The sequence below is a fragment of the Saprolegnia diclina genome (assembly GCF_000281045.1).
Source record: "Saprolegnia diclina VS20 unplaced genomic scaffold supercont1.10, whole genome shotgun sequence".
In the NCBI taxonomy this organism is placed as follows: domain Eukaryota; phylum Oomycota; class Saprolegniomycetes; order Saprolegniales; family Saprolegniaceae; genus Saprolegnia; species Saprolegnia diclina.
The window spans coordinates 514,205-532,789 of record NW_008246077.1 but is presented as its reverse complement, the minus strand read 5'-3'; the positions used below and the strand labels follow the sequence as shown (position 1 = coordinate 532,789).

Genomic DNA, 18,585 nt, shown 5'->3' with positions numbered 1-18,585 from the left:
CTGCGCGTGTCTCGATCCGCGCAAACAAATTTGGTGTTTTTAAACACCACCCATTGTCCAAAGAAACATTATTTACCCAGTAGCCATAATGGTTGTCGCGATCTCAGCTGAACCGAGTGGTTCACCAAGCACATGTAGACGTGCGGATGCCCAAAGGATAATTCCCGATGCACTAGCAGATCGGTGTCATGCTTCAGGCCGTGTGGACCCAGGACTAGAAGTGAACAGAGCTGGCGACTATCACACTGGCCGTGTGAACCCAGGACTAGAAGTGGACAGAGCTGGCGACTATCACACTCGCCGTAGTCAGTATGATCCAATGAAGGTGACGACCGAGATGCTTCCAATATAGTTTTTTCAATTAGTCGAAAGTAGACTCATTTAGCGTCGTCGTCGGGAAGCAGGAGCCCGCTGTCGTCTTGCTCTTCATGGCAGTAGTGAAAGATGGACGGACTCGACGAAAACGCTTCCATGCTTTCCTCGAGCACCATCATCTTGGCCTCGACGAGGCTCATGAAGGGCAGCGAGTTGTCCTACGCAAGATGTGAGTGGACGACGCTGGCGGGCCATTGACGTACGTAGGACGAGAGTTCGAGCTCCGTGGCGTCTTGGCAGAAAAGTCCGACTTGCTGAATGTTAAAGTCGGCTTCCGTGCACGCGTTGAGGCCCATGACAAGCACGTCCCGGCGCGCGTGCATGATCTCGATCCGCGCCTTGAGGCACTTGACGAGGTCGGTGAGGCCTTTGAGCTGCTTCTCGTGGCCTAGAGAGGCATGAGCTTCTGTTTGCCACGAACTAAATAGAGACTCTGTAGCATGAGGCCGCATGGCGCAAGTGTCGCGGCGCCCGAGACCATGAGACTCTTGCCCGCGACAAGGAAGGGCACGCTGAGACCACCCGAGACGGGGACCGTGAGCATCGCCGCTGTCGTAATCTACACCACATGGCTTGAGCACAACAAGAGCGCGGGCGAGAATGGACGTACGACGACACCGGCAATGAAGCCGGCAGCACCCGCAGCAACGCCCGTGCCGCTAAAGTCAGCGGTGCGGCCACGCATGTGTAGGAACGTAATGACATCCACGAGGAGCCCGTTGCATTCGGCGAGAATGTCGTCGAGTTCGCCGAGGTGGTTGGCAATGTCGGTGCGAAGCGACTGGAACGACGTCGTCATGAGGGCGACGAAGCGATCGATGCGCTTGCCAATCTTGCGCTCGGCCGCCTTGTCCCGGCGCACGACGGGCGTAATGACGAGTCCCTTGATCTCCTTGAGGTTGTTGGAGAGGTTCGCAAAGACGTTCATGTCCGACCAGTTGGTGCCAAGGACGTCGCGCATGTCGGTCTGGTCGACGATGCGCTCGGCGACTTTCTCGCAGCGCGAGATGATCGACTGCGCGCTTAGATCGAGCTTGTTCTCGGTCAACGACGTCGAGAAGAGGAAGGCGTCGCGCACCGTATCGAGCGCCGCATCGAGCGCGTCGATTTGCCCGGCGTCGGTCTCAACGAGCATCCAGCCCGAGGCCATCTCGCCGTCCCGCTCGACGAACGCCGTTTGCACGAGCTTGACGACGTTGTGGAAGCTGCCCTGCACGTCGAGACGGAAGCTACTGCCCGCTTTCGCCGTCTTGGTCGCTGGCGGCGAGTCCGGGAACCGGTTGCCCTCGACCTCCGACGGCGTCCGCGGGTTGGGCGACGGCCCCGTCATCTCCCGCTGGGGGCTCAAGCTCCGTGCACGGCCGGCGCGCTTGCTCATGCTGCTGATTGACGAAAGGGTGATCGCGGAATATTTTGCCCTCCCGCCCGTATCCGGATACGCGTATAATCCAGACACAACTTCACCAACTGCAGCTTCGGTAAAGTTCGCATCTCGATTAAGTGCGATGCTCGACGCGCGCTAAACGCGTTAAACGCCAGTCGCAGCGATGGCGTATTCACCAAAGACGCGGCGACGGTCGCCAGGGTTTGGACATCTTTAGCGCGTTATAGATAAGTCGATGCAGTAGGTCCTACGCGGCCTAGGACACGATGCGGCCGTTGACGCAAGCTATCGTACGAGCTGTTTACGCCGTGTATACAAGGGCAAGCAACCGGGAAGCGGCAGAGACTGGAGCAGGGTCCAGGTGGTGCTTCTCGCGTATGATTGGCCGAAACGCACCAATCCGCGGCCGCCGAAACTGAAAGTAGGACAAGTCCTAGTTTCGGCAGCCGCAGTAACGGGGCCGTGGTGACGCCATCATTGACCATTAGCTGGCCACGACGGACGCATGCAGGCCGAGAGGATACGAAGCCTGGACGACGAGCATGGCATGGAGACGGTGCTGGAAGAGGTCTTCGAGGTGCAGACGCTCCACCCGTACAAGTTCCCGCTCGAGTGGCGGGCCGAGTCGCGCCGGTGGCTCGACCGGACCGGCAACATCCCAACCTCGCGCTTCTGTGTGTTCCAAAGCACCTTCTCGCCAAGCGACGAGAACGACATGGGCGACGACCTCAAGCACTACTGGCGCTGGAACCACCCATGGGTTGTCGACACGACCTATACGGCGTGCGACCTCGACGGCTGGACGTATGGCACGAGTATTTCGGCCATGAACAAGCACTTGGCCAAGGGCATGACAAAGGCGAAGCGCCGGCCGCAGGACTTTGTGCGCCGGCGCCGATGGATCCGCATGCGCATTAAGCTTGCGTCCTGCCAGCCGCCGACGACACGCGCGTCGTTCGAGACCGACGAAGGCCGGTATTATCGGTCGCTGCGCGTGGACTCGCGCCTCTCGCACGTACTGCACTGCCGGTCGACGCCGATCAATCACATGCAAAACATGACGTTCGACAAGAGCAACATTGTCATGGTACCGACGGGCTCCGACCGCGTTTGCTCATCCTGACGTAGGAAGGGTGGCTTGGCAAGTGCGGGTCGTACTCGCACACGTGGAAGCTGCGCTACTTCATCTTGCGCAACGACTTCAACACGCTCGTGTACCTCAAGGACCTCAATTCGCTTCTCCAGCTCGGACAAGTCTACATCAACGGCCACACGTCGGTGTTTGCGATCACGTACCCGCCGACGAGCAATTTGCGCCACCAGGTCCAGAGATGGATTGTGAATTGGTCCGAGTTTCCTATTTCAATGGTGCTCTTTGTAGTTTGCGTTTGAGATTCTCAATGGCAAGACGCGCCTGCGCCTCAACGCGCCGAGCGGACCGACGCGCGCCGACTGGATGGCTGCGATCAGCAGCATGATCATCAACCGCCGGTCGTCCTTCATGATGGGCGACGGCGACGACGCACTCCCTGGTGTCGTCGACGGCTCGTTCCGGAAGCACAAACCCAAGGCGTGGCAGCCCTACTCGCTCAAGGTCTCGTCCACCGTGCGCGAGATGCCGCACACCAAGTACGTCGAGACGTGCTACGTCCCGCTCGTCCGACGCACCGAAAAGCTCTTTGGCGCGGCCAAAACGTTTGTCATGAGCATGCTTCTGGATCTTGCCGAGGCGTCTGGGTGCGGCCTCGACGACTTTCGTATCAAAAAGCTCGTTGCGGACGGGAAGCTCATCCTCGAAGACCTCGCCCCCGACGTCGAGGTACGATACTATTTGCCACGATGTCGACACCGCTCTGATGAGCACGAGTAGCGTCTCCGCTCGAACGCTGCCGACGTCTTTGAGGGCTTTGAGCTGCGTATCCAGAGTCTCCAGGCCACCGAGAGTCTTCTCGAGATCAACCGCGTCAAGGAGGACTTGTACCAGAGCTGCATCCGCGTCATTGAGGGCATCTTTGCGTTTCAGTCGGCTACGTCGAAGCGTCTCGTGAACGCCAAGCGGACCGCGTCGGCGCAGCGCCGGAGCTCGATCCCGACGCAGTGGACGCGGCCCGACGAGGCGTCGCCCGCGAGTGGCAGCACGCTACCGACCGTACTCGACGGGCAAGGCAGCAACTCGAGTCTCTACCGGCTCTCGAGCAGCGCATCGAGCGACTCGACCGAGACGCTCAGCCGATCGATGGCATCGTACCGAGCGGCACCAAAGGAGCAAAAGGACTTCAAGGACTACTTCGCGCCAAGCCACAACGGTCATGTGGTCGCCGCGGCGCAAAAGCAGCACAAGCAAGACGTGCGGCAGGCGCTGCGCCGGCTCTTTGACGACCGCGCCATGCACTTGGAGAGCGGCGTGCAAAACACGATCGTCTGGGTGCACGAAGACGACATGGGGTCGCTCATCGCGTACACGCTCCTCTCGGCCATGTACGTACAGCAGCTCGAGAGTGCGTGCCGGTCCATCAACGTCGCCGACGAGCTTTTGTCGGCGACCAACTGCATGAACAAGGCGACCGCGCTCCAGATCCTCAACACGGCGTCGGCCAACCACTTCAAGTGCCACGTCGTGCTCCAGCAACCGACCGTCGAGGCCTCGGACGTCTCGGCGTTTGGCGACTCGGTCGTCGACGACGAAGGCCGGAGCATCGTGTGCATGGTCTACTTTGCAACGCAGTTTCATGCGCTCCGGCAGATGTGCCGCCCGGGCAACCGCGCGTACGTCGAGTCGATTTGCCAGAGTGCGGCGTTCACGACGTCGGGTGGCAAGTCGGGCGCCTTCTTCAACCTCGTACTCTACGTGTGCCATGGCGTGCTGTCATTCTCTCGTGCTGTGTAGGCGCATGATCGGCGCTTCATTCTCAAGGGTGTCACCGCCGCCGAGTTCAACATGTTTATCGACTTTGCGCCCGACTACTTTAAGTACCTCGGCAAGAGCTTTGAGAATGGCGAGCCGTCGTGCTTGGCCAAGATCCTCGGCGCGTACAAGCTGCGCGTGCCGTCCCAAGGCACCAAGTGGACCCACGTCATCATCATGGAAAACTCCAACTTTGGCTTCGCAGCCACGCAAATGTACGACCTCAAGGGCGTCATGCGCCGCCGGTACTTGGACCCGAACGACGCGGCCAACTCGACGTCGACGCGCCGTGTCCTTCCGGATGGCAACTTTATGGACCGGATCCCAGTCCCGATCCGGGAGGACGAGCTCGCCGTGTTTTCGGACGCGATTGCGCGCGACGTCGAGTTTCTCGTCAGCGTTGACGTCATCGACTACTCGCTGGTACGTGTTTGTATCAACTTGATACACGTCGTGATGCGAGTGGCGTAGCTGCTTTCGTTTGACGATGGCACGCGCGAGCTGCGCGCGTCCATCATCGACTACTTGCACCAGTACGATTTTCTCAAAAAGGTCGAGTCGAGTGCCAAGACCATGTACACGACGCCGACCGTGATCCCGCCCGAGGCGTACGAGCGCCGGTTCCTCGATGCGATGCACCGGTACTTTGTGGGCATTCCCGAGACGGTCAGTGCGCGCAACGGGTCGGAGCCGCTGCTGCGGTCCGAGAGCGACAGCGACCGCAACCTCCATCCGACCGAGCGCCCACCGCGCGCACTCAGCGACTGCGCCGACCACGCGATGGCGCCCGTCACGTCGGAGCGATAACAGTCAACACGGTGGAGCATGCACCGCCGCGTTTGTGTTCGGCGTTATGGCTGTGGCCGCTTGCGCTTCAAGGTCGCGTACTGTGGGTTGGCCGCTTTCCAAATGTAGTAGAGAGCAATGCAGTCGGACGTCGACTTGCGCGGCAGCTAATGTCGCATGCTGAGACCCACCTGTTCCATCCTCGTAGCAACGTACAAGCTGCGCGACAAAGTGGAAATGCTTGCCGTAGAGCTCGAGACCGATCTCAAAGATGCTCAGTTCCTTGGGCGTCCACGCGTCTACGGCGAGATCATTGTACCGCTGAAGTGCAGCAGTAGACCGTACCGAGAACGTGGACGGGGCGAAGGCTGGAGAGGAGCGCGATCGTCGGTCGCAAGAGCGTGGTGCCGTCCAGCCCCCACTAGTCGTAGGTCAGCTCGGACGATATACTTACTACCGCGAAGGTCTACCTGCTTGAGCGACGCTTCAAGCGCCCGCGTGTCGATGGGTGCCGGCGTATACAAGCTGCGCACCGCGTCAAAGTACTCGGTGACGACAGCACGAACGTCTGTAGTCGCCACGTCAGATCTCAAGTGCCGTCGTAGCGCAAGAAGGACCTTGCATGTGCTCGACGCTTTTGGCCACGACGATCGGCGGCGCGACGGCCGTCTCGATGCGGCGCTTTTTGGTGGCTTGCTGCAGCGACTGGCCTACGGGCGTGGTGGTCAAGCGAGTATAGAGCGGCCGAATGTACGCTTGACGGCAAGGACCGTGTCGTCGTCGCCGTCGCTGAGGAGGTCGTACGCCGTCGGCACGATGCCGTGCTTTTGACGCTCGAGCTTCATGAGCTTCATCCCGAACGGGTCTTTGGCTGGCGCCGTCTTCATCCATACGGTCTTGGCAAGACCCGACTTTTTCCAGAGGTAGTAGAACGCAATGACTTGCCGCGTGTCCTTTGTCGGGATCTAATCACGCTGGTTGACGCCGCCCCATGGTGCGAACGTGTGTGTACGAGCTGCTGGATGAGATGGAACTGCTTGCCAAACTGCCGCATGCCGACTTCAAAGAGGTAGATGTCGCTGGGCGTCCAGTCATCTGTACGACCACGCTAGGCTGAGCGACGACGACACGATGATGTAACGTACCTAAGACATGGCCTGGCCGGAGCGGCGACACGAGCTGCCGCAGCACGTCGGACGTGTTGAAGGACGCAAAGCCATACTAATTGGACCGTCGAGAGACAGCATCATGCTGTGTGCCACGAGACAAGGAGGTCGTCGTACCGGGTTCTCTAGCGATAGCCATACATGGTCGACGGGGCCTTGGACGTACAATGCACGCGCTGCGTTGAAGTACCTCGTGAGTGCGTCTCGCTGGGCTACAATGCTCTCGGTGATGCATAGGCGGCGGTGTGATGCGTACCGAGAGACTGCTGACGGGCGGTCGAGTGCTCGGCCGATGCCAATGGCGCCTCGTCCACGATGGCTCGCTTCGCCTTGGGCGGCTGGAGGAGGCTGATGCCTAGCGCAGGGCAGTCGCATGAGGCATGAGTGCTCGTGCAGGCAGCGCTTACTGCTGCGCGGCTCACGGCGCGGCTCGTCTGCCATCATTCTCGGCTTGGGCTGAAAGACACTGCGAAAATGAATATGCCACACGTGGTGTGAAATTAAATTCGCCAGTTTCAAGATGCACGTCGACGCGGTCTTGCGGCAGCTCTCGGTCGCCGAGGTGCAGAAGCTCCTCGATGCGACCCGCCGGGAGAAGGAGGCGAAGGAGAAGGAGATGCAGGCCATGGGCGGCTCCCGCTACCACGACCTCATCGAGTCCGCCGACCAGATCGTGAGCATGCACGAGGCCTCGATGCACCTCGAGCACGCCCTTGGCGACATGCCACGACTCTGGAAGCAGCTCGAGGCCTGCGTGGATGCGATCGTCGAGCGCCGGCCCACAGAGGCCTCGGCGCAAGTAGCGGTGGATGAAGACCCGCTCGAAGATGATGTCCATATCATCGTCGCGGCCTCGGAGCGCATGTGGGCTGCGATGGAGCGCGGACGGCCTCTCGAAGCGTATGCGACCTACCATCATGTCCAAGCCGCATCGATGCGACTCTCACCCGACATATTGCATGAGAAGGCCTTCCTTGCCCTCGATCTGCAAGCCATGCTCGACTTCCCCAAGGTATAGCGTCCTCTCGATCGACCATCGCGCTCATCTTGAGATGGCAGCGGATCGAGGAATGCGCCCACGCATGTCTGGCCGTGCCCAAGCAGCGCGCAAGCTTTTATGCGGACGCGCTGCGCACGCTCGAAGAGATGGCGCCAACCCAGAGTCGTCTCGCACTTCAATCGACCTTTCTCTCGGGCCGAACCAAGGCGGTCGAGGCGACAGCAGCCCGCGCGTCGGCCCCGCAGTCGATCGTGCTGCGGCTCTTGCACATTATCCTCTCGACGCTTTCGCATCTCGACACACTCTTTCTAAACCCGACGTCGACGATGCGCTTGCTGCCTGCGGCGGATGCGAGCACCGACGCGGCGCTGGCGACTGCTGCGTCGAGCTGGCTCGGCTCGGCCATTGAAACGGTACGGCATCATACACCCTCTCATCCATCCCACGGTTTGCCTTTGTCTAGCTGCGCCACCACATTACCGCTTTGCTCGAGACGAGTCGGGACATCACGACACTGGGCAAGGTCCAGTCTCGACTCCAACGCTGCGTCGACAAGTACACTGTGCCACTACCGCTCCTCCGCGACGCCATGGCCGTCACCACCAACGACGAGGAGAAGACGCCGATGTCGGTGTGGGCCCTCGTGGCAGACGACCTGTTTGTTCAAAAGACACAGGCCCTCTTCCAGGGCGCGCTGGACCTCGCGGGCAGCACGTTTCGCCACGCGCTCTTGCAGGCGCCGAGCGACGAGAGCGTGTTGACGTTTGTCAATGCGCTTTCAGCCATGCTCGCGCAAGCCGACGCGTCCTTGCACGGTGTGTTGCACGAAGGCATGCTGCGCCTGCTCTTTGACCTCGTCGCGTTTCTCGAGACGCGCGTGGCTGCCACGATCGCCATCGTCGAGCTGTGCTTGACACTGCAAACGTCGCTGCCGACGGTGTTTGCCTCGACATGGACGACGTCGGTGTCGGTGTCGGTCGCAACGATCCGCGCGGCCGTTGCGACGCACGCCACCGATCAAAGATTGCCCGCTGCGAGCTTGCCCCGTCTCTTTTCGGTACAACCCATAGGGACTTAGTGGTGAGGACTGGATGGATGCGCATTCCGTGCCTACTAGACGCTTGCGCTGGACCAACTCCCACCGAGTCCGCTACTCGGCGCGCTTCTGCCCCCCGACTCGAGCGCCACATTGACCCAAGTCGTGTTTCTCTGCCATGTACAGCAACGCCATGGTTGCCTTGCCTCGCAAGATGGTACTGCAGTCGTCTGATGAATTGATGTAGGCCCAGCAACGCTCGTTCACAGCGTGTTTGAGGTGCTGGCTCAGGAAGTGGGCTCGGTCTGGGCCCAGCGTGCGGTTGCCGACGCCACAGATCCCGTCGTTGCCTCGCTTCGGGATCAGTTTTACGGCTATTCAAACGAGGTACGTACTTGGTCGTAGGAGCTGCCAGAAACCTGGCGTCGATAGGACTGGCGACGCGTACACCGGCCGTTCTGGGTGTCTGTGGCCGTGCCCACCGACGACGACGACGAGGCAGGAGGTCTGGGGCACATGTGGCTTCCGTGGTCGGAGACGCCTGCGATTGCGCATGCGCTCTTTACCCTACAGGCCTCGATGCCCCGGTGCGCGCAACCAACCGTTGACGCGATCCTCAAGGCCCAGCTCCGGTCGCACGTGCTCGGGTGGACGTTTGATGTGCTGGCGTCGCGCGTCGCGTCGCTCGCGGCGGCCAAACCGCTCAAGCCACCGCTCGACTTTGGCCAAGCGGTCGCGCTTCAGAGCATCTTTGACGTCTACTTTGTCCGGCTTTGCATCGGCGACGCGGACTTTGCGCGCTTTGGGTGGGGCGACGCGATCGCGCACGCGGGGCTCCAAGCGCTCGTGACCGACCTCGTCCACGACTGGATCGACCCTGTGGACTGGGAGCTCTATGGCCCGCCTCTTGTCGACAACGTCGTCGCACAGTTCCAGACGTCGCGGCTGCTGCTGTCGGGGCTCGCAACGTCGTCGGTCGTCTCGGGCGCCAAGGTCCTGCCGCGGGAGACACCGCTTTTGGACGTGGCCCCGCCAGCGCCTCGCTTTGCGCTCTTGCCAGTGCCTTCGCTGAAACCAACCCCGCGCCTCCCGACACCCGTGCACGTGCGTCCGCCATCGCCCAAGGTCCCCCAGCAACACCGGTCGTCGATCCAGTCGCTACTCTCGACCTCGAGCTCGTCCCTGCTCGGGTCGGCGGCCGCAGCCAAAGGCATCTCGCTACTCTCGACGTACCTCCAGCCAACCAAAGAGTAGTCCATCAAGCGTATGGACAACACTCAATGCAATTCCAAGTCGCATCTGTCGTTGTGCTTACTTGGCGTCGCTCTTGGCGTCGTTGTCCTCCTCTGCGTCATCTTCTTCTTCTTCGCTGATCTGTAGGAGCCGCGCTTCCTTCTTGAGCTGGACCAAATTGACGACCGCAAACTGCACAAACTCGGCATAGTCGACGCAGCCGTCGCCATTCTCGTCGGCGGCCGCCATCATGGACACGACTTGCTCGCTGCTCAGATCCAACGTCGTGTGCTCCATCGCCGCGCGGAACTCGTCGAGGCGCAAGACGCCGTCGTGGTCGCTGTCTTCGCGCTGAAACGCACGCACAAGGACGCTCTCGAGCCCTGCTTGGTCGTCGACGCCCGAGAAGATGGCCGCGATCGTCGCTTCGTCCGTCCTCGCCATGCGGAGCCGCCGCGAGACGTGGTTGGGATGGATGAGCTCGCGGATCTTGGGCCCGGCTCGGGTTGCAAATGCCTCGTAGTCGACGAGGCCGTCAACTTCGTCTTGGGCAGCGAGGCCAATCACGACGATGCATTGAATGCGGTTCAGCATGAGCCGTTTGAGCCCATGGAGGCTCTCAAAGAGCACGCGCCGGGGCAGGCGTCCGGCCGGCGCCTCTTCGTCAAGCGACGATGCCCAGATCTCGTGGGCGTGGTCAAACTGGCCGCGCAAGTAGGCTGCAATGTCGGTCGCAAGCGCGAGACTCTGGCCTTGTGAGACGCGGTACATGGCCTCGTAGAGGACCTTTTCAAAGCCCGCGTACTCGAACTTGCCGTCGTCGTCCATGGGCGAAAGCGCCATGATCATGTTGATCTCTTCGCGGCTGAGGTTGGCGAGCGGGCTCGAGAGGCACTTGAAGAAGAGGTCGTACGTGAGTCTGAAGTCCCGAGTGCGACCCATCGCGTTGGGGGGGACGTAGTCGGCCGCGTCAAACGCTTGACGAAGGGCCTTGACAGTCGGCTCGAGCTCTTCCGAGAGCAGCGCCTTGTAATCGTCCTTGAGATCCTCAAACCGGTGCTGGTACTTGCGCCCTGCGCTGAGACGCCGGAGCACGTCCATCGCGAACGAAATGAACTCGTCGTACACGATGCGGCAGTTGCCGTCGACGTCGGCTTGCGTGAAGAGCAAGTCGACTTCTTCCTTCCTAGGACCACTGTGAGAAGACAATATTGTACCGCATATTGGCTACCGCATGTTGCGCTGGATCTTCTTGAGGATCGTGCGAAACTCGAGGTACGTGAGGTGGCCGTCGTTGTTGATGTCGCCTTCGCGGAAGAGCTTGCGCAAGCGCGCTTCGACTGCGTCCATGTCTTCCATACTGCCGAGCGCGTCGTCGTCGTCTTTGGTCTTGTCGTCATCGGCCTTGTGGTCGTCGCTGACGGGCTTGGCGTCGTCGTCGTACTTGGGCGGCGCGACGCGCGCGTTGGTGTACTCGTCGCTCACGTCGACGAGGTTGGCTTGCTTCATGGCAATCTTGCGGCGACGTATGCGGTCCAAGATGCGTTCGTCGAACTGGATGTGGTCCTTGAGCTTGTAGATATGGCGCTCGCCTTCAATCTCGTAGCTCGCAACGTCGCGGAGGTCGTCGGTGAGGGCAAATTTGATATGGACAACGGCGAGCGGGCACGGCGTGGACGGCGTGGGTTTTCCGAGCACCGCGTGGACAATGTTCTTGAAGCGCGGATCGAGCGAGAGCGACGCGCTGTACGAGATGTTCCAACGGTCGAGGTGCGCGCGCACGAGGACAAGGCTCGCAGCGGTTGGGGCAACTTCGGGGACTACGACGTCGTCGCCCGTTGGCTCGCTCATTCCTTCCAAGCGGTTAAATAACCACCCGCGACAAAACGCCAGGCTATTTCTGCACGCAGTAAACAGAGAGCGACCTTGAGACGCAAGGACAGTATCCATTCTGTTTAAAGTTCAAATGCAAGAAAATCTTTGTGATAGCCCAGTGGTAGTCAAAGCAAGAAGAAGCAGATTTTTCGCAAAGAGCTCATTTTGCATGCGCTAAACGCCACATTTGGCACCAAAAGCACCATTTCAAAAGGCACAAAGACAGAAACTGGTATTCTGTCTTGTGCGACTGCACTGCGCCGGATTTTGTTCTTGCCAACTTGCATAAATGCGGCGGCTTGTGATGGAGCGCATCGGGACATTGCGCGTAGCCCAGGGCATAGACGCCCGAGACATCTCTCGGTTTGGAAAAGGGAAAATGGGAGCCACATGCATAGGATCATCTCGTTGACGCACTCGTGTACTGCCTGGCGCGAGGCTTGAAACCGCGTTGTGGTTGGTGCCAAATTTGTGGCGTTTCTCGACGTACTATGCGACTGCCTGCTGTGCGAAATGACATAGGGCTTGTACATAACCTTGGACGTGGCGACCCACGGAGTAAGACGGCTATGGATTTGTAGCAGCGAGCCATCGCATGCTTCGAGTTCGCGTTTTCGCCGTGGTAGCGGCGGGCTTGTCATGTTCACCAGTCGTCGCTTAGCATCGATTCAGGCAGGTATAGCAGTACACACATAGAAGAAAGCACGATACCGAGCACTCGTACGACGGATAGATGCATGGATCGTCGAGCCCATGGCGGAAGCCGCAACGGACTGTGCACCTGGATACAATGGACCTGGCTGCGCTCGCTCGTGACGCTGCCACGTTTGCATTCGAAGCGGTTCGATCGAAGTTTTAAACTGCGAACTTCGCCCATTAGAAAGGCAAGGTGATTGGCACGCATTTGCTGATTGCGATCGACGAGCAGCATGGCCGACTACTGGTTCCTGGACGAGCAAGCGAGTGCGCTCGCGTACACCTACTACGCGCCTACGACCACCGAGAAGCGCGTGCTCGTGCGTGTCAACGTACCCTGCAACTACCTTCGGCCGCTCGTCCTTGGCGCGTTTGCCAAGCACGACCGGTTCTGGGACGTGATGACGCTGCCGACGGACCCGCGCACGCCCGACCTCCTCGTACACCGCCTCTTCTGTGCGTCTCTCGATATACTCAAATATTGCATGCTAGTGGGACGAATACGAAAACCTCGACTGGAAGAACGTGCTGCAAGGCCAAGTGGTCGCCAACTCGTACTGTGTGCGCAAGGGCCTCTCGCGCAAGGCGCAGCTCTCCATGTTTCTCTCCAAGTACATCCGCAAGCACCCGAATTGCCGACTTAGCCGCGCGCTCCCCGAGACGCTCGTTGTCGACCTCTGGGATGCCTTTGACAACAGCTTGGCTGAGCTCGGCGTGAGCTTCCGGAACCGCCTCGAGTCGTGCCTGTGGGAGGTCAAGCAGCTCTTCGAGGACAAGGCCGAGACTGGCACGTGGATCATGAAGCCCAGTGCGTCCAACAAGGTATGTCCTATCCATTGATGCATCGTTGGATAGTTGGATAGTCTCATTTGGTGCTTGTGTAGGGCGCGGAGGTCAACGTCTTTGACACGTACGCCAAGTTCAAGGCCATCATCACCGAGTGGACCGACATTCGCGGTATCCAGTCGATATCAATACTACTAGTGTCTCAACTGATATCGACTAGAATGGGTCGTTCAGGCGTACGTCCAGCGGCCGCTTCTCCTCAAGAAGCGCAAATTCCACGTACTACTATGCGTCGATACATATTCTCGTGCTCAAGGCTCTTATGCTCTAGGTCCGCGTGTACGTGGTCGCGGTCGGGTGTCTCCAGGTGTTTGTGTACCAAAACGTCCTTCTCCTCACGTCCCTCGACGCGTACAACCCGGCCAACACGGACAACAAGCTCTCGCACATCACCAACACGTTCCAGCAGCAGGACCACCCCAACTTTGTCGAAGCCGACTGCGTCCTCCTCCTCGAAGACATGGAAGCGATCCTCATGGACGACCAAGGCATCTCGGCGGTCGAAGCCAAGACGATCACGACCAATATGCTGGCCGATATTGGCGCGATCACGGGCGAGGTCTTTGATGCGTACCGCGGCGAGTTCTCCGTCTTTCAGCCGCTCCCCAACTGCTTTGAGGTCTACGGCGTCGACTTTCTCATTGACGAAGACTACCAAGTGTGGCTTCTCGAGGTCAACCCTGGCCCGGATTTCAAGCAGACGGGCAACCGCCTCCAGCCGCTCATCCAGACGCTCGTCGAGGGCATGGTCGACATTGTCACGGACCAGTTCTTTACGGCGGCGCCGGACACCAACAAGTCGTACCCGGCGTTCGAAAAGGTCTACGACGACAAGTGGGGCGCGTCGGCGTCCATGACCTTCCACGAAGACTAACCCTGCAACGAGAGTCTCCCCTCTCAGTTCTCCAGTCTCTTTAACCTACTGAACGCGGGACTCTGGTTGATGCATTGGGTTTACTCGGTCGCCGCCATATCAACAGAGGATGCTCTTGAGATGGCGAGGACTGCGGACGAATGCGCCGATCGGCTGCGCCATCCTAGGCCCTACTTGCAGAGCTCCGGCTACGTCGGTCCTTCTCGATGTCGTTCCCAGAGACAAACGCAAAGCCAAACCGGTCGGTTCAACACTCTACTCTACGTGGCACCGTGACCTGCCGCTAGTTGCAAGTACTTCCCATGGCATCTCGCTACTTCCGAGACGGCCGACAACGGTGCAGCGCCGAATCGGCTTATGCAATCGCTGTAGTCGAAAGGTGCATCTTTGCAACGCCTCCGACGCGGAACCTTCGGACAACGTGCCACGTCAGAGGTTCGACATGGCAACGTGGTGCTATTTATACCTCCATATTATCGTCGGTCATGGACGAGGGTGCGATCTACACGCTGGACGAGGCGCAAGCCGCCGTCGCGCGCATGCAGAGCGCGCTGAGCGCCATCTCGGCTGAGTGCTCGCTCGAAGGCGCGGGCACCGAGGCCACGTTCCTCGAGAAGACGGGGTCGGCGATGGCCGACACGAAAGCCACGGCGCGCCAGCTCGCAACGTTTCTCGACGCCGAGAAGCGCCGCAAGACGGCCGATAAGACCAAGCTCAAGGACCTCCGGAAGAGCTACATTGACGCCGTCAAGCAGCTCCAGGACGTCGAACGCATCTACGCGCGTCGCCACGAAGCCGTCATTGAATATGGTATTGCGTGTTACGAGGCATGTTATATAATCTTTTTCCTAGACTTGATCAAGACCGCTTGCATCTCGACGGACGACCTCCAAAAGGCCAAAGAAGACCGCGACATGGCGCTCGAGGTGGCCGAGGACGCGGTCCAAGTCAATCGAGCGTTCATTGCGGTCGAGACGATGGTCAAGGCGCAGACCGGCATGATCACGCAGATCCGCAACCAAACCGAAGAGATCAAGCTCGAGATTGGCGCGATCGTCGACGAAGCCGAAGTCACGCGACAGGTGCAGCGTGCGCACATGCAGAAAAAATGCCTCATCGGAACTGTCGTCCTCCTCATCATCGCCGCCATCGTCGTGCCCATCGTGCTGCACTACGTACTCGTATGAACCTTAGACATTACGACACTTGCGATATATCGTGTCCATGCGTCCGATCAATCACATGTAGACAGCCGGATAGTTGAATAGTTGGATAGTTGGATACATGGATGGGTGTGGCGTTCGTGTGGGAATGCAGAGTGGATAGCTGTGTAGATCGTTTGTCAAACGATCGAGGTGCATTCCGCAGGATTACTTCAAGTGGCAAAAGCAATATATTGCAGTCGTTGTCGCGGTTGCGTTGCCATGGATAGTTAGAGGGATCGTTGGATAGATAGGAATCCGTGCGGATAGATAGTGGTGGATGCATGGGTCGAGTTCGTTTCGGGCGAAACGAATTGTGTTGCGGATGGAGGCGCAAGTGGCCAAGCTGCGCTATGCGACGGCGCGCTGTCTCTACATCATCGACACCTTTCTCTCGACGAAGCGCGGCCAATCTATCATGCTCGTGAGCTTTGGGCTTCTCATGACGGTCACCTGCGGCTGCTTTGTGTCGCTGATTCCAACCGACGACCACAGCGAGTCCACAACTGAGGTCGCAGCAGAAAATACGACGCAGAGCGCGACGCCAGAGCCGACGACGGCGGCGGTCGAAGGCCAGCACGGCGGGATCAAGCACGGTCTTGGCCAGGCCATGTGGGCGTGCTGGCTCTTCATATCGGACCCTGGTGCGCAGGGCGAGCAGCACGAATGGGTAGCTACCTATAAACCCTTTCAATTTGGACTCTGACGGCCATGTAGAAATTCCGGGTCCCGGGCTTTCTCATTAGCATCCACGGCATGGTCTTCTTCTTCGTCATCCTCGGGTTCGTCGTCGACTCGATTCGCGAAAAGATGGACGACCTCAAGAAAGGCCGGAGCAACGTGGTCGAAACCGGCCATAGCGTACGTCCACCTGCCAATGCCACGTAGAAACCATGTGATTGCTAGTTGATTTTGGGGTGGAGCGACAAGTCGATCTCGCTCATCAAGCAGCTGTGCTTGGCCAACGAAAGCGAAGGCGGTGGCGTCATCGTCATCCTCGCCGACGCGTCCAAAGAGTTTATGGAAGGGGAGCTCGCGTCTCAGATCGAGCTCGACGAATTGCATCAAACCAAGGTCGTCGTGCGCACGGGCAGTCCGCTCGTGATCGCCGACTTGAAAAAGGTGTCGGCGCAAATGGCGCGCAGCATCACGATCCTCGCCACGTCCATGGACGCCGACAAGTCGGACGCCGCGTGCCTTCGTGTCATTTTGAGTCTCCGCGGTCTCTTTCAGGTAAAATTTTCCCCATTTTTCGAAGGAAGGCCCGTTTGAACTCGATTTTTCGATAGCTGCAAGGTCATGTGGTGGCTGAAATCCGAGATGTGGACAACGAGCCGCTCGTGCACCTTGTTGGCGGCACCTTTGTCGAAACTCTCGTCTCCCACGATATCATTGGGCGCCTCATTTTGCTCGCGGCTCGGTCCCCTGGCCTCTCCAAGGGTCGACAATTTGTACAAACATCAGTGATTTCAACATGACAATAGTGTACACGGCGCTCCTGGGGTTCGAAGGGGACGAGTTTTACTGCCAAGCGTGGCCCGACGCGGCGGGGACGCGGTTCGGCGATCTCATGCAGCGCTTTCCGCTCGCGACGCCGATTGGCATCAAAACGAGCAGCGGCAAGGTTGTCATCAAACCGAGCTTTGACTATCTCATCGAAGCAACGGACGAAATTGTCGTCCTCGCTGAAGACAACGATTCGTATACGCTGACGCCGGCCGTGAGTGTCCCGCCGCTCGCAACCCCGCAGATTCCGCCGCGCACGATCGAGAAGGAGATGATCCTTATCTGCGGGTGGCGCCGCGACATCCAAGACATGCTCGTGCTGCTCGACAACTATTTACTCCAAGGCAGTGAGGTCCATTTGCTCAGCGAAATTTCAGTACATATATTTTTGCATGATTTTTGTATTTATGCTCCGAATTAGGTCGACGACCGCGCTGTGTTTTTGGCCGAAAGCGGCATTGACGCCGACGCGTTCGACAACTGCATCTTGAAGCACCACGTCGGCAACACCTCCGTGCGCCGGTACCTCGAGCCCCTTCCACTCGAAGCGTACACGTCGATCATGGTGCTCTGCGACTACCAGCGCGAGCGCGACATTTTGAACTCAGATTCGCACTCGCTCGCCACCGTACGTTTGAAACACATGTTTGTATACTCGAAAACGAGTGGTTGTAGGTGCTCTTGTTGCGCAATTTGCAGAAAAACAAAAAGGAGCAGCGAAAGGAGCACCTCTTTGGCCCTCGGATCGTCGACGCGATCGCTCGCTGGGCGCGCCACGTCACTAACAAGTGTCCGTGCATCACCGAGATTCTCGATCCGCGGACGCAGAAAACCGTGGTCGCCAACGCCAGCATCGCCGTGCACTCGGACTTTGTCATGTCCAACGAACTCATCTCGTGCATGCTCGCCATGATCTCCGAGTCGCGCGAGGTCAAGCAGATCCTCCACCGCCTCTTATCGCCCCAGTCCAACACATTTGCAGTTCAAGACAGCCGGCGGTATTGCACCAAGGATGAAACCCTCTCGTACTACCAGCTCGCCAAGCGGCTCGGTGCAGTGAACGAGCTCCTCGTCGGCTATTTGCCCAAGCGCCGCAAAACCGACAAAGGTAGTGCCCTCGTCAAATAGCATCGAATCGGACTCGAACGTGTCGGTAGAGCCCAGCATTGTTCTCAACCCAAAGGACAAGGCAGTGGTGCGTCAGTGGAGCGAGTTTGACTTGGTCGTTATCATCGATGGCGCCAACGACATTGGGCGTGCGCAGGACGTCAAGAGCGCTGTCGTCGACCGGCTCACCGACCAGATGCGTCAAAATAATTTGAGGGACGTCAAAGCGGCCGCGCCCCCACCACCGATTGGAGTCCGCGCCGCGAACCCGCCCGAGCCGCGTGTTCGAACGCAGCGATCGTTCGTCTCCAAGGCCACGTCCCACCTGCCGGTGCCGCCGTCCTTTGACGGCGATATTGAGCTCACGCCCGAGGTGTGCCAACGTCTAATGGCGCTTCGCGACGATGTCGAGATGCTCCTCGAGCACTACACGAACCTCCATACCAAGCACGAGCAAATGCGGTTGTCCCAGGGACCCAATACGATTCAAACGTTCCATGCCTCCTAAGCAATTGTTGTCGTTCAATGTATGTCATTTCATTAGCAAAAATGTCGTTTGCTCGTGGCTTCCACCATTCTGTTTACAACTTGAAG

At 59.1% G+C, this 18,585-nt stretch overlaps 9 protein-coding genes across 9 annotated transcripts in view; 5 read left to right on the top strand and 4 right to left on the bottom strand.

Moving 5' to 3' along the window:
- Positions 1-134, bottom strand: part of SDRG_04188 (histone H3) — a gene marked incomplete at its 5' end in the record, with an annotated part of 1,257 nt that extends 1,123 nt beyond the window's left edge. The window contains one exon of the mRNA XM_008609850.1: positions 126-134. Within this exon, the coding sequence (XP_008608072.1) occupies positions 126-134 (9 nt within the window). The remainder of the gene's footprint in view (positions 1-125) is intronic.
- A 191-nt stretch (positions 135-325) lies between these two features.
- Positions 326-1,809, bottom strand: SDRG_04187 (hypothetical protein). Its single transcript, XM_008609849.1, has 4 exons — positions 986-1,809; positions 808-934; positions 579-763; positions 326-533 (listed from the first exon to the last, which is right to left on the bottom strand). The coding sequence occupies exons 1-4, from the start codon at positions 1,751-1,753 to the stop codon at positions 378-380; spliced, it is 1,236 nt and encodes a 411-aa protein (XP_008608071.1). The 5' UTR covers positions 1,754-1,809; the 3' UTR covers positions 326-377.
- Positions 1,810-2,264: 455 nt separating this feature from the next.
- On the top strand, positions 2,265-5,471 carry SDRG_04186 (hypothetical protein; the record flags this gene model as incomplete). Its single annotated transcript, XM_008609848.1, has 6 exons — positions 2,265-2,846; positions 2,888-3,082; positions 3,141-3,578; positions 3,630-4,598; positions 4,647-5,087; positions 5,136-5,471. 6 exons carry the CDS (start codon positions 2,265-2,267, stop codon positions 5,469-5,471), a joined length of 2,961 nt encoding a protein of 986 aa, XP_008608070.1.
- SDRG_04185 (hypothetical protein) lies at positions 5,460-7,090 on the bottom strand. Its single transcript, XM_008609847.1, has 11 exons — positions 7,024-7,090; positions 6,873-6,971; positions 6,734-6,828; positions 6,596-6,671; positions 6,463-6,545; positions 6,205-6,415; positions 6,068-6,160; positions 5,921-6,018; positions 5,796-5,871; positions 5,667-5,749; positions 5,460-5,617 (listed from the first exon to the last, which is right to left on the bottom strand). Exons 1-11 carry the CDS (start codon positions 7,058-7,060, stop codon positions 5,516-5,518), a joined length of 1,053 nt encoding a protein of 350 aa, XP_008608069.1. The 5' UTR covers positions 7,061-7,090; the 3' UTR covers positions 5,460-5,515.
- Positions 7,091-7,136: 46 nt separating this feature from the next.
- On the top strand, positions 7,137-9,906 carry SDRG_04184 (hypothetical protein; the record flags this gene model as incomplete). The annotated part of the gene is made up of 6 exons (XM_008609846.1): positions 7,137-7,628; positions 7,676-8,029; positions 8,080-8,673; positions 8,734-8,848; positions 8,900-9,039; positions 9,085-9,906. 6 exons carry the CDS (start codon positions 7,137-7,139, stop codon positions 9,904-9,906), a joined length of 2,517 nt encoding a protein of 838 aa, XP_008608068.1.
- Positions 9,907-9,933: 27 nt separating this feature from the next.
- On the bottom strand, positions 9,934-11,750 carry SDRG_04183 (hypothetical protein). Its single transcript, XM_008609845.1, has 2 exons — positions 11,117-11,750; positions 9,934-11,071 (listed from the first exon to the last, which is right to left on the bottom strand). Exons 1-2 carry the CDS (start codon positions 11,734-11,736, stop codon positions 9,964-9,966), a joined length of 1,728 nt encoding a protein of 575 aa, XP_008608067.1. The 5' UTR covers positions 11,737-11,750; the 3' UTR covers positions 9,934-9,963.
- Positions 11,751-12,657: 907 nt separating this feature from the next.
- Positions 12,658-14,269, top strand: SDRG_04182 (hypothetical protein). Its single transcript, XM_008609844.1, has 5 exons — positions 12,658-12,896; positions 12,949-13,278; positions 13,341-13,413; positions 13,463-13,521; positions 13,574-14,269. Exons 1-5 carry the CDS (start codon positions 12,690-12,692, stop codon positions 14,174-14,176), a joined length of 1,272 nt encoding a protein of 423 aa, XP_008608066.1. The 5' UTR covers positions 12,658-12,689; the 3' UTR covers positions 14,177-14,269.
- A 382-nt stretch (positions 14,270-14,651) lies between these two features.
- On the top strand, positions 14,652-15,413 carry SDRG_04181 (hypothetical protein). Its single transcript, XM_008609843.1, has 2 exons — positions 14,652-14,986; positions 15,029-15,413. The coding sequence occupies exons 1-2, from the start codon at positions 14,662-14,664 to the stop codon at positions 15,361-15,363; spliced, it is 660 nt and encodes a 219-aa protein (XP_008608065.1). The 5' UTR covers positions 14,652-14,661; the 3' UTR covers positions 15,364-15,413.
- Positions 15,414-15,681: 268 nt separating this feature from the next.
- SDRG_04180 (hypothetical protein) lies at positions 15,682-18,541 on the top strand. Its single transcript, XM_008609842.1, has 8 exons — positions 15,682-16,048; positions 16,096-16,239; positions 16,285-16,611; positions 16,668-16,818; positions 16,863-17,260; positions 17,306-17,512; positions 17,560-17,992; positions 18,042-18,541. Exons 1-8 carry the CDS (start codon positions 15,704-15,706, stop codon positions 18,497-18,499), a joined length of 2,463 nt encoding a protein of 820 aa, XP_008608064.1. The 5' UTR covers positions 15,682-15,703; the 3' UTR covers positions 18,500-18,541.
- The last annotated feature ends 44 nt before the right edge of the window (positions 18,542-18,585 follow it).

Bases quoted from the DNA above. Each gene is read 5' to 3' on its own strand.
- SDRG_04187 (XM_008609849.1), bottom strand. From the start codon at position 1,753: ATGAGCAAGCGCGCCGGCCGTGCACGGAGCTTGAGCCCCCAGCGGGAG. The intron at 764-807 runs GTCTCTATTTAG...ATGCCTCTCTAG, and splicing joins ATGCGGCCTCATGCTACAGA to GCCACGAGAAGCAGCTCAAA. The intron at 534-578 runs GTACGTCAATGG...CATCTTGCGTAG, and splicing joins AGCTCGAACTCTCGTCCTAC to GACAACTCGCTGCCCTTCAT.
- SDRG_04185 (XM_008609847.1), bottom strand. From the start codon at position 7,060: ATGATGGCAGACGAGCCGCGCCGTGAGCCGCGCAGCA. The intron at 6,546-6,595 runs GTACGTTACATC...GTGGTCGTACAG, and splicing joins CCGGCCAGGCCATGTCTTAG to ATGACTGGACGCCCAGCGAC. The intron at 5,618-5,666 runs GTACGTTGCTAC...ATGCGACATTAG, and splicing joins TCCACTTTGTCGCGCAGCTT to CTGCCGCGCAAGTCGACGTC.
- SDRG_04183 (XM_008609845.1), bottom strand. From the start codon at position 11,736: ATGAGCGAGCCAACGGGCGACGACGTCGTAGTCCCCGAAGTTGCCCCA. The intron at 11,072-11,116 runs GTAGCCAATATG...CAGTGGTCCTAG, and splicing joins AAGATCCAGCGCAACATGCG to GAAGGAAGAAGTCGACTTGC.
- SDRG_04182 (XM_008609844.1), top strand. From the start codon at position 12,690: ATGGCCGACTACTGGTTCCTGGACGAGCAAGCGAGTGCGCTCGCGTAC. The intron at 12,897-12,948 runs GTACACCGCCTC...ATTGCATGCTAG, and splicing joins CGCGCACGCCCGACCTCCTC to TGGGACGAATACGAAAACCT. The intron at 13,414-13,462 runs GTATCCAGTCGA...GATATCGACTAG, and splicing joins CGAGTGGACCGACATTCGCG to AATGGGTCGTTCAGGCGTAC.
- SDRG_04181 (XM_008609843.1), top strand. From the start codon at position 14,662: ATGGACGAGGGTGCGATCTACACGCTGGACGAGGCGCAAGCCGCCGTC. The intron at 14,987-15,028 runs GTATTGCGTGTT...TCTTTTTCCTAG, and splicing joins CGAAGCCGTCATTGAATATG to ACTTGATCAAGACCGCTTGC.
- SDRG_04180 (XM_008609842.1), top strand. From the start codon at position 15,704: ATGGAGGCGCAAGTGGCCAAGCTGCGCTATGCGACGGCGCGCTGTCTC. The intron at 16,819-16,862 runs GTCGACAATTTG...ACATGACAATAG, and splicing joins GTCCCCTGGCCTCTCCAAGG to TGTACACGGCGCTCCTGGGG. The intron at 17,513-17,559 runs GTACGTTTGAAA...GAGTGGTTGTAG, and splicing joins ATTCGCACTCGCTCGCCACC to GTGCTCTTGTTGCGCAATTT.